The sequence below is a fragment of the Diospyros lotus genome, chromosome 3 (genome assembly GCF_014633365.1).
Source record: "Diospyros lotus cultivar Yz01 chromosome 3, ASM1463336v1, whole genome shotgun sequence".
In the NCBI taxonomy this organism is placed as follows: Eukaryota; Viridiplantae; Streptophyta; class Magnoliopsida; order Ericales; family Ebenaceae; genus Diospyros; species Diospyros lotus.
In genome coordinates this window covers 26,875,076-26,887,823 of record NC_068340.1, presented here as the reverse complement: position 1 = coordinate 26,887,823, position 12,748 = coordinate 26,875,076, and the positions used below count along the sequence as shown (strand labels likewise).

Sequence of the window (12,748 nt, the reverse complement as noted above, 5' to 3'; positions counted from 1 at the left end):
GCTTAGAAAAAAAATAGTAAGTCAATATTTGTTCTGTCTTTTACTTCAGATGGTGAATGATCAAATATTGTTCTGGAATGGTCTGCTTAGTTAACATTCACACCTCATTTGCATGAAATCTATCGCTTCTACGTGTCTGATTGCTGGCGTATCTTCCAATCATATGTTTTCAGGCTGCTATGACTATTGGGAATACTTCAAATGCTGCAATGACTGGACAACATAACCAGTCTTCTGCAGTGATTCCTCCTCGTCCACCCAGTGTTCCTCGGACTTTACCAACCATCCAGTTACCCGCACCTCCACTGTCAACATCCACTTCTTCGATGCCCCCAGAAATCAGCAGCAATAGCAATCGAGCAGCAAATCTTTTAAAGCCATCTTCATTTTTCAGTCGTCCCTCTTCTGGCCTGGTGATGCCACCCATCTTGTCATCTGTCCCTACTGCTCCACCACTCAGTCATTCTGGGAGTCTACAACGCCCATATGGTGCTCCTTTGCTGCAACCCTTCCCCCCACCCTCTCCCCCACCATCCCTTACTCCAGCTTCTATTCCTGGTCTGGACTATGTTATTAGTAAAGATAAAGTCCGTGATGCCATACTGACACTTGTACAGGTAAGTCTTGTCTGATCTTTGTAATTTTATACCAGTAAAATAAGATGCCATGTTGACTTGCTTTCATTAAATCTTATTTTGGTTGTTGCAACTTGGTTGTTTTGTCAATGTATTATGAAATGCCTTGCCACCAATCCTAACTTGGTTAGGATAAGGTGCAATTGATTATGATAAGACTGGGAGATTTGCCATGTAAGCTTATCAGTATCAAGACTAGAAAACGCTTCAGGGGCTTTTCTTATAGAATGTAGAAAATAGTCAAGAAAATGGTGTTTATGGGAAAAAAATATAAACTTAATAGCATGATATGTAATTCTTGATTCTAGGGGAAAAAAAAAAAAAAAAAGCCCAAGTTGTCATGGGCAGTGTGTTAATAGACAATGTAGTCTGATGAGTGTACCTGCATCACGCTAATTGCCATACAGGTCTGATCATTCTAATTGCATTCCATCGTAGGTAACTGAGTTGGTGGTTGATAATATGGTTCCAGTGCTTAATTTGTTTGGATCAGTTTTGACACTCAATTCATGATATAGTTTTCATATATCTGATTAACTATCATCTCTTTTGTCGTAGGACAACCAATTCATTGACATGGTTTACCGGGCACTGCTGAATGCACATCACTCCTGAGCAGTTTAAAGCATCAAATTTAGTTTACATTGTTCTGCAACCATGAGTGAAGATGGTAGGGTTTGGAGGGGCTGTAAACTATTATTTTGGGCCTCAAGTTTTCCCTTTATATTGTCTATATGTTGGCTTTGTTAATGTGAGCCTGTCAATTCTTATCAATCATCTTTAGAGGTAAGAAAATTTGCCCAGTTATGGATGACGTAAGTTTGTAGATTCAACGTAGGATTGATGCAGCGATCGTAACCGGAAGAAGAGATCAAGCATATGGATTTTCATTTGAAGGACCTTATGAAACATGCATAAACTGGCCGACGACAGAAAATAAAGTTTAATGGGCTTTAATAATTGGGCCAAGCATGATTTTTGTCGAATTGGGACTTGCCAGTTTGGTGACTCGTGTATTCAAGTGGGCTCTGTATTGTCGGGTGCCTACAACATTTGTGGAAGTATTAGGCAAGTAGGCCCATTTAACTGTAGAACAGGGCCATTCACACGTCCCACTCAGGTTTCAGGTTTCATATTGGGCTAAATATACATAAAACACATGCATGGCAAGCCTAGTGAGCCAATGGATCAATTGTCTTAACCTTAAAATCGTGGTTTATAGCTTGATATAAATTTCTATATAACCTTTGGCTAGGATTCAGAAAGAGTCGACAATCACTCACTACAACAAACAATAAAAGCAATCGCATCGTGGCAAAAGCAGATCAACAGAGGTCCGGAGCTTTATGAGTATATAATGGACTAAATCAAATAGATAATCAAATGCAATCGTTGAAAAATAAGTACCCCTCGTGCCCAGCCTGTGTTACATGACATTTCGGGGTCATGCCTCGTCAGCCTGAGAATTCTCCTCCGAGGAATTTTGAAGTCAAAAGTCACCGACGCTTAAAAGTGCACACCCCTTCTTGTCTACCCTCACCGGGTGATGCCCTCTAATTTTAAATCCAAAATAAAGAAAATTCCTGGAAGGTATAATACGTTGCTATCTAACCTATTCTCAACAAAACTGAAGCAGCTTAATTTTCTTGACTGGCAAAAAAGTAAAGACAAAAATAAATGACACATCCTTCTTCCGAAGGTCAAGACACCAAAATGAGCACCTAGTGGAGAACAACTTAACCTACAAAAAGTAGGAACCCAATCGGCCAACTCATCCATCCAAGTATAAGCTGGCGTTCAGTTATCAGAGCACCGGGGTAAAGACGTGGCCTACAAATCCTACCGCAAGGATCAAGCTGCTTTGACTTTACGAGAGGGGGGGCGGCGGAATAGACTGATCAGATCATCAAGACCCTGTTGAAAATTACCATCACATGCAATGCCTTAGTTTCGTTCTATGTGCTCAGAATATAAGGCCACTAAATCAAAATTAGAACATACAACGACCTAGCACTTCCAATATAATACAATTATCAGAAACACGTGTAGAGATATTAAAAGAGAAATGTACCCTTGTTGTGATAACAAGAAAACTGAAGAGGATAATTAGGTATGACCCCAACACTAGCAGCAAAAGCAGGTCAAATGTGACGCTGGCAACCTGCAATAAACATTCAAGCAAACAGTCAGCTTATTTTACCAAAGAGATTTTCTTCTTTCAATTTTCAAAACTCTTTGGATGATTATATCCGAACATTAAAAATTGTGACAGGGCAGAGGTCAACATTGTTGACTAAAAAGAGCAGGATTAATCAAGAGGTTCTTTTTCTGGTGAAATTGATCTTGGTCATTTAGAACAGGGGGAGGCAGAAAAAAAGTAAAAGAAAGCCATCTAATTCCATTCCAGAACTTCAATATTACATGCCCAAGAAAATAGAACACTAATAATTTTCCCTATCAAGCACAGATGTACTACGACTCCATCTGTTGCACTCAAGTCTGACACCAGAGAGAGAGAGAGAGAGAGAGGCACCTGATATGCGTTAAGCCTGGCTTTTGTTGTATCATAGAATGTGAACATCCCATCAAGGACTTCATGCTGTAAATTCACCTCAACCATATGTTCTCCTAATTCCTGTCAACAATATTGATCAAAAAAAGTAATAAGAAACACAAACGAATAAAGGACAATACTATATTACAGCTTATAGTTGGTTTTGGCAAAATAACTAGAAGCATTTGTTTCTATCACAGATGGCAATTTGAAACTGATATTACAGCTTCTACAACCATTTGTCTGATGCACACGCATACACAGCGAGCACATAAAGAAATGACAACAACTATTAACTTAATGTTTTTTTCTATCTTATGCCAAAACCAACTCTGCCACTTGATCTCAACCAGCAATAGGGCTGACACTGACAGCCTGATACAAAAGAATAGTGACAGTTGTAGAGTTGTATATAGAATTGTTATTACGTCATAGCTTATGTCATGATTATGTCATGATATGTGTATATATAGGTGTACACTCTTTTAGTTGAATACAAGAGAAATTCTCACATGATATCAAAGCCATCAACGAGAACACCCTAAGCCACCGCTGTGTATCCTTCTCCAGCAGTATCCAAACCCTAGATCTATCTCTCACACTCCAACCACCTCGTCGTGCGGTCGTGCAACCATCATCACCGAGCCGACAGCACCGCGTCAACCGTCCTCGCCGCACCGTGCCATCGCTGCCAGAGCTGCTTCCGCCATCGCCAGAGTCGCCAACGCCACCGTTATTTCAGATCAGGCACCAGCAACCTCAGACCTGGTCGCCCGAATCCACATTGAAGTTGCCGACCGTTGCTTCCCTCCTTTACCAACACCTCCAGTCATTGCAGTCAGATCTGAATGCCACTGCTCAGATCCGATCGCGCATCGCTTAGATCCAGTCGCTTAGAACCGTTGCTCAGATCCAGCCACCTCTTAGATCAGCCCACCGCTAGCCGCCGCTGCCACCATCACTGCACGCTGCCCAGATCCGGCCGCCTAGATCCGCGTCAGATCTATTCAGCCTAAGATCTGACCCATCAGATCTGTTTAGCCCAGATCCGACCCATCAATCCACTTCAGATCTGTTTAGCCCAGATCTGACCCATTGATTCGCTTCAGATCTGTTCAGCCCAGATCGGATCCATCAGACCAGATTCGACCCATCAGATCTGTCCAAACCCACCTGGCTAGATCCACTCCAGTTTCGGTCTATCTTCGTCGGTGCTCCAGCAAGCTGCTACACGCTGCTCCTTCCATCATGTTTCAGATCTAATTTGTAGCTCTCGCCATGTCTGACCTCAGTAACACCACCCCTATCTATGGTGAGTCCATTTCAACATTTGATATCTCTAATGACTCTGCTGCCTATCAACCCTTTACTGTACATCATCTTCTAATCGTAGGTCAACCTCTGGGTATTATGTTCTTGTGGAAGGAAATCTGATTTCTTGAAAAAGTAAGAAATAGAATGTAGTAGTTAGATCTAGTGCAAAGATAGAGTATCGGGCTATGACTAATGCAATTTGTGAGCTCGTCTGGCTTAAGTAACTCCTGCAGGAACTTAAGTCTTGTGAGGTGTCCCCTATGAAGTTTGTTTGTGACAATGAAGCTGTCTTGCACATTGCTTCTAATCTAGTGTTCCATGAACTGACCAAGCATATTAAAATCAACTGTCACTTTATTAAAGAAAAGTTGGTTGAAGGTGTTATCATTACAGAGTTTGTTAACTCCAATGATCAACTTGCAAATGTCTTCACCAAGTCTCTGAAAGGTTCTCGGATAGAATATATCTGTAACAAACTTGGTGCATATGATATCTATACTCTTAACTTGAGGGGGAGTGTAGAGTTGTATATAAAATTGTTATTATGTCATGGCTTATGTCATGATATGTGTATATATAGGTGTACACTCTTTTAGTTGAATACAAGAGAAATTCTTGCAACAGTAATAAAAGGCAGCACAAATAAGGTGTCTAATAAGAATTTGGTAGTATTACAACTCATATTTTAACTGAAACCTAAAACCTTTTTTCTCCACACACCATAAGCTTTGAAATTTGATAGCTACTTGAAATAATTGCTTGGTGATATTATTGGATATCTTAAGTAGGAAAAGTAAAGAGATCTTGTTCACAATAAATCTCAAGGGGTAACCAAGGAACTACATCGATTTTACTGGTAGTGCAACTAAACTATCTAATATGAATACCCTAAAAGAATTTTTTTTCCTGATAAGCTAAAGAAAACAGAAACAAAAAGATTTTAACAGAAGATTACTGATTACTACCAGAAAGATGAAGAAGATCTGGTCATGGCAATTATTAAACAACATTCCTTTGTCCACAGCAAATGATAAGACACCTAAAACCAGACATATAAAAACAGCAAGATTACCTAAAGGGCCAAATCTGTGTGATATACCGAATAGAACTCCTTACAGGGCATTTGAGGGAAGGGGATGGAATGGAATTGGGTGGAAGAGGATTCTTCTCTTTTGGAAGACACATTAGTAACAGAATGGAATGGAATGGCAGAAAAGTGTTTCCATCCATTTCCATCCAACAGCTTACCTTTTTGTCTCCCTCAAATTGGGAGAGAATGGATGAAATGGAAAACAAACTTTTGTGTTTTGACAATATTAACCTTAATAGTTTTTTTAAGTTCAACTTTGACTTTTTCTTTCGCGCACACTATCCTTTCATTAAAAGGGTATAATCGTCATTTGATGAGTAATAACCTTCAATTCCATCTATTTCCATTGCTCGCCTAAACAAGGATAAACATTTTCCATTACTTTTACATTCCCTACTCTCCCAAATGAGAAAATATTTTATATTCCGTTTCACTCTTTCCATTCTGCTCATTTTCATTCTATTTCATTCCATTCCATTATTAAATTTCTCCCAAACTAAGCCTTGTTAATACATGCACGTACCTCCATCATGAAAATCTAACACTAGATTACAATTCTTTGATAACTAGGCAGTAAAAATTTAAACAGAATGCCAAGGTTTATGTACAAAGTTAAGCCTTAACTGAATATGAAAATAATTGAGAAAGATAAACTTTGGAGCACAAAACACATGCATCAGGTATGTGTCCCAACATGTCATGCATATTGTACAATTTTTTAGTTTATACATTGCTCCTCATAAATTGCTCTACACAAACTACATGAATTCTACACAAATTAGTTTTTTCGTTCTTCAAAGAATAATAAAACAATACCAGGAGGATAAATACAAAACATCATTTAATATTTTTGAACCTAATATCCTTCACTGAAACTGGGTTTACAAAGCAGGTGAAGCAAAGATTTATTTCATTTGTTTCCATGTACTATCAAATGGCCATATATGTTAAGAGTCTTGTGACAGTATTTGACCTTCAATTACAGTAAGGAGGTTGTTACTTAAGTTGACAATCATCTAACAAGATAAACACAGGGTATGCCTCCTTTAAAAGAAATGGAAAGATCGATTCAATTTAACATTGAATGGCCACGTATGTTATGAGTCTTATGACATTATGACCTTCCAATTACAGTAAGGAAGTTATTACTTAAGTTGACAACCATCTAATAAGAAAAACCCAGAAGGTAAGAAACCATGTTGGACGTGTGCGTGCGCATAGATAGGATGATTCCATTGAATGCAAAAGATATGAGAAGGTAAGAAAGATGGGTATGGATATGAGTAAGGACATAAAAATTGATACATACATGGGACATGGTGATTTGAGAAAATTGAGGAAACACACCAGACATGGCAAAACAGTTATATTTTCATATATTTTTTTATTAGTTATTCCTACATAAATAACATCCACAAGCCTATAGTTTAAGGACTATCTTAAATTTGTGAAGCAACCAATACGGACTGTTAGGATATGGATACAGGATCAGAGTTCAACATGGCTAGTTGAACTTAGGCTCAATAAAATATGACAAAGTGAAAGAGTTGTCTACAATGCATAAACCTCTTATTCCACACAAAAAGAGTTCTAAATTGTAAAAATTTTGCATAAAGTAGATACAAAGGGTTTAAATTACGATATCTTGGATTGTCTCATTTCCTTAGACTTCAGAGTGAAATGAATCCTATACTTCGACAAACCACAGAAATGTAACATGAATTGAAAATACAAAATAGATAAATTCATAAGTAAGAAATATCATACATGATAAGTGCATCATTATTTCTAAAACAAATCTCATTTTCAAGTGTGCCTAACTTCAAACATGTTATATCCACTGGCCCTGCCATGTCTCTGTCTTAACACATATTTTGACATGGTCCATGCGCCACATTCAACCTACACACCGCATTAAGGTAGTATTTTGACATGTACAAGGAGCAAGTTCTAAATTCATGCCAGATACAAATATAGCACTGATTTTGGGGTGCCAATGCTTTAAATATGAGAGATATTAAAAAAAAAAAAAAAGTACCTTTTCCAATGCAATGATTAATGGGTCATTTTTCAAAAGAAATGGTGCCACCCGAGGAGTTCGTGACAAAAGATTGGACCAAGACGCAATGTAAGAAGGATTGACAGCATAACTACTGTTGTCCGCAAATATTTTAATGTTCTTTCCCTGGTAGCCATAGATATGCCTCTGTAAACAAAAAAGGGGCACGCATCAGCCAGTTGAAATTATTGAAGATTAATGAACACCACATCTGGCTGGAAAATATTCTACATAACATCTTGGGTGTGAAATGTCAGAGAGAAAATAATAAGCACCAATAATATTAGTAATCTTTTAAACTCCCCCCCCCCCCCCCCCCAACACACACACACAAAAAAGAAGGTTAAAACACAACAAATGCATCCATGCATGCAGTCATAAAGTGACACATTCATATATACAGACATACACTTCTATACATCTTTTTTTTTTGGAAAATTGAAAGTATCACTGATAATACATAAACATTTATGTATATACTATGATAAATATGACACTTGATTGAGTAAAATTGAAAAATAAATTCATGAAGCTAAGCATAGAAGTGATTACTGAGAAGCCTCAAAGTCTCCTCAACTGATTCATTCATGCAGGAAGACAGTTAACAGTGGAGTTAAAGAAATGTGAAGATTAACTTCAGGAACGATAGCTTTCAGAGACCTGTCGTATCTACAGTGAAGCATATGCATCATGCAAGATTGATCAATTGTGGTTCTGTGGACTTCCAATAGTAGCACAACCCCTAAGTAAGCCACAACATAGCAGAATCAAAGCTGAATTACAAAATGTCGGCCAGTTCTGGCATTTCAAAGAATCTCATAGATTTTTAAGTACTTTTTTTAATTGACTATCTGCATATAGGTATATGTGCTAAAAAAGTACAGTTACAGAATTTTCCCAATGATTTATCAACAAAAAAAAAAAAATTCATGGTGATATAAAAGACCAACATCCATAAATGCTAATTGTTTATGTTCTATCAGGAGCAGTATTCTTCTAATGAACTTAAGAACTACATATCAACCCAAAAATAATAAGAAATTCGAAACGAAAATAAAAGGGTATCCCCAGTGCATGAGGCTCCCCGCTTTGCTAAAGGTGGTTTGTGTACATAACCTTATCCTTGCATACAAAGAAATACTAAACCAAAACAGGAAAGTGGTAAACCAATGACAAATATCCATAGGGACAAGTATGCATGTAATGTGCATTTGTGTTAATAGGATTACATACAAAAGGGCCATGATAAAAGTTCAGCATGAAAAAATGTCACCATAAACCCATACCGCTAGACTCTCTGCAACCAACTTGACACTTCTAATGATTGCAGCGTCACTCACAGAATGTCTGCACAGAGAAGAAAGTTCTCAAGAACTGGACTGACATGTAGAAGGATTTCTTAAAAGAAAGGGTTTTCGTTCCAAACCATGACCTGTTATCAAACAGGCCCCCAGTGCTTTCTAGCAATTCAGGTGCAACAGAAAGTTCAGAGAGGGTTGCTGCTGTAATTCTCAGCCTGGAAAACTGTTCGTGCTCCCATGCTACCTACAGTACAGTAATGGATTTAACATCCCAGTTAAAGAGATGGATTTCAGTACACAATCATAGTAAAAGTTGTGTTGTGATTTATATTTATATCTGCAATTGTGGTTAGAACCATACAAAAAATACAAATTCAGTAATATTAATTATATGATAAAAAATTTGTTTTACCGCACATGTTTGGCTCATAATAGGAATCTCAACGAATTAACTGCTCCTTAAGAATTATGTTGATAATGGCGGGACAATGTATCTACAGGTCACCAAATTTGCATTGAAAACATAAGGCCAACCAAGAATGTCTCAACCAGTATTTATTGGAGAAAAGGAAAACACGTTACACATTTTTCATTCAGAAGCACTTGGTGCTTTCATATGCTGCATCAACCCATCCCCCCACCCTCCGCAAAAAATAAAAAAATGAAGACAAAAGAACAATAACAAAAGAACCAACCAGAAAAAAAGATTAAGTGAGGGGGAATTCTAGATAAAGATTTAGACCAGCAGTCCAGAGACTGTAAATTGATTTCCTCAAGAAATATCAATAAGGTGATATTACAGAGCGTGAAAACTCTACTGACCACTCTCTCTCCAGTAGACCTGGAATATTAAGTCTCTTACTTGAAACCATTGCATTTTTCTTTACTAATGCACCTCAGAGAGGTATCTGTTTAGAAAAACAAACAAGTCCTATATTGCCCATTTTTCTGGACTTAACATATGAAGCTGCATTTCACATCTCACGCTACTAATAATCTAATGACACAACGCAATGAAAAATGGCTTTCTTAAGAATAAAGGAAAATACTGAAGGGAATACTGTATTTGCTATAAGTTCCCATCTAAAAAAATTGTCAGTATGTTAATCTTACAGGCTATACATAATAAAATTTGAGCAGTGCCCATTAAAGATAAAATGTAGGAGACACAATTAAGATGAGTTGGACATGTGAGAAGAAGACTGCTGGATGCACCAATAAAGCAAGTGGATAAAATAAAGGAAGTTTGTGGCGAAAGAGGAAGGAAGACCAAAGAAAACTTGGTGGAAAAATCTTAAACATAACATAGGATACAATAGCCTTTATAGAGAACATGACCTGGATAGAGATGGGTGAAGGTCTAAAATTCATATAGCCAACCCCCCCTAGTGAGATTAAATCTAGTGATTGTTGGTGGTGGTTGTTGTTAATCTTTCAAGTGCTTCAACTTAGAAAATAACAACATATCCAGCCTTTATCTCACTATGTGGGGTCGGCTACATGAATTCTAGACTTCCATATATTTTTGTCTTTTGTCATATCTTCATTTAGGCTCATACACTTCATATCAAACTTTAATGTCTTTCCCAAAATCTTCTTGGGTCTGCATCTCTCTTTTTTTTTGACTAATTGTTTCATTTCATCAACTCTCCTCACAGAAGCATCTCTTGGTTTTCTTCTCACATGACCAAACCATCTTAGTTTAATCTCTCTCATCTTCTCCTCGATTGGCACTACTCCTACCTTATTACAAATAATCTCATTTCTAATTTTATCTTTTCTTGTATGGACGCACATCCATCTTAGCATCCTCATCTCCGCTACGCTCGTCTTTTGCTCATGTTGATATTTGACTGCCCAACATTCTAAGCCATACAACAAAACTGATCTTATAGTTATCCTATAGAATTTTCCTTTCTGTTTTAATGGGATTTTACTATTACATAATACCCCCGATGCATTTCTCCATTTTAGCCAACCTGCCTTAATTCTATACGTGACATCCTCGTGAATTTCTCCATATTTTTGAATCACTAATCCCAACTATCGAAAATGGTATTTTCTTTGTATGATTTGGTCTTCCAATTTTATTATAACATCCTCCACTCTTGCATTCTTACTAAATTTACATTCCATATATTATGTTTTCCTTCTACTTAATTTAAATCCCTTAGATTCTAAATTGTTTCTCCATAACTCAAGCTTAGTGTTCACTCCCTCTTTTGTTTCATCCACCAACACTATGTCATATGCAAATAGCATACACTATGGCACCTCTGTCTGAATGTGTTTAGTGAGTTCATCCATTACTAAAGCAAATAAATATGGATTTAGTGCAGAACCTTGATGTAGTCCCATTGTAATTTTAACCTGTTCAGTATCCCCTCCGCATGTTCTGACCCTTGTCTTTGCACCGTGATACATGTCCTTAAGGGCTTGTATATAGGCTATTTGAATTCATTTCTTCTCTAAAACTCTCCATAATACTTCTCTAGGGACCCTATCATAGGCATTTTCTAGATCTATAAACACCATATTGGTTTTATTTTAGATGTCAAATTATTTATGACTACAGTAATTTAGCAAAATTAATCTCCTAACTAAGCACAACATCATCATCAATTGCGCCTTAAACCTAACTAAGTTAGGGTCAGTGGCACAACATTCATAATGTCAATTGAATTCTAAAAGTTACATTAATAATACAAATCCATACAAAAGAACAATGTGGCAAAATTTTATGCCAGATGCTCTTCTTGACACAACCCTCTAGCAAGGAAATGACTATAATTTTTGGATAATGATGAAACTGATGATCTAACTAAGCACATAAAAAGAATTTTGGGTATGATGAAACTACCCTTTCCCCCCTTTCTACATAAGAATGATGAATTGAAAAGAATTAAGTTAACTTAGAACCAAAATATAGACCAGTTAATAAAAATAAAGGGGCACAAATGCAAGGGCAAGTGAAACAGTGATGTAGAATCCATAAGATAACAAGCACAAACTCAAAAAGAACACAATCAAAAACTCAAATCAACTCAATATCAATTCAATGATCACAGGCCACCTCAAATACATCCAAAAAAAGCTTTAAGTAGGCAACTAATCCACCCTAATTAGGATCACGACTAATGGAACCTAATAACTAAAGGATTAACTACACAATAAACAAAAGAAATAAATACAAACTAGGAAATAAAAATAGAAATAAAATAAACAATGTCGATCCCTATATTTACACCCAGGGTGATTATCTCCCAAAATTTTGCTTCACTCTAGAATTACGTAGCCAAATAAGCCAACTAAGCCTAAAAAATTAGGAAGAAGCAAAGAAGTTTTTAAGACAAAAAATGAAACAAAGGTAAATGTTCAAAATAAAACCATGGGATAATATTGAACAGAGATCCTAACGCAGTTCACTTAGAAATGTTGACGGCTTAATGCATTATTTTGTCCCTGGACTAATCAAAAAAATGGCTTTAAGGACCTCAAGTATTTTGTACTCACTGTTCATCCTTGAATCAAATATTTTTGTGCATTTTTCATCCCTGACTTAACTGCCATTAAAACAGGCATTAACTTTGCCTCGCCAGCACTGCCACCTCATTAAATATACAAAATAATAATTAAATACACAAAGTAATTAGATACATACATAAATAAAATTAATAATTAAATACAAAAAATTTAACAAATACACATACACAAAATTAACTATACAAATTAATAACTAAACACACAATATCAATCATTTAATACAAAAATAATCAGATATATAATTTTACATAA

At 36.6% G+C, this 12,748-nt stretch overlaps 2 protein-coding genes across 3 annotated transcripts in view; one reads left to right on the top strand and one right to left on the bottom strand.

Annotated features, from left to right (window-relative positions):
* Window positions 1–1,607, top strand: part of LOC127797716 (mRNA-decapping enzyme-like protein) — a 45,810-nt gene extending 44,203 nt beyond the window's left edge. For both annotated transcript variants that reach the window (XM_052330840.1, XM_052330839.1), the window contains 2 exons: window positions 174–617; window positions 1,194–1,607. In XM_052330840.1, the coding sequence (XP_052186800.1) occupies window positions 174–617; window positions 1,194–1,250 (501 nt within the window). In that variant the 3' untranslated portion in view covers window positions 1,251–1,607. The remainder of the gene's footprint in view (window positions 1–173; window positions 618–1,193) is intronic.
* A 371-nt stretch (window positions 1,608–1,978) lies between these two features.
* Window positions 1,979–12,748, bottom strand: part of LOC127797715 (uncharacterized) — a 35,453-nt gene continuing 24,683 nt past the window's right edge. Inside the window, exons 9-14 of the mRNA XM_052330838.1 lie at window positions 9,085–9,197; window positions 8,939–8,999; window positions 7,632–7,799; window positions 3,169–3,270; window positions 2,707–2,796; window positions 1,979–2,549 (exon numbers count right to left, since the gene is read on the bottom strand). Coding sequence (XP_052186798.1) covers window positions 2,487–2,549; window positions 2,707–2,796; window positions 3,169–3,270; window positions 7,632–7,799; window positions 8,939–8,999; window positions 9,085–9,197 — 597 coding nt within the window. The 3' untranslated portion in view covers window positions 1,979–2,486. The remainder of the gene's footprint in view (window positions 2,550–2,706; window positions 2,797–3,168; window positions 3,271–7,631; window positions 7,800–8,938; window positions 9,000–9,084; window positions 9,198–12,748) is intronic.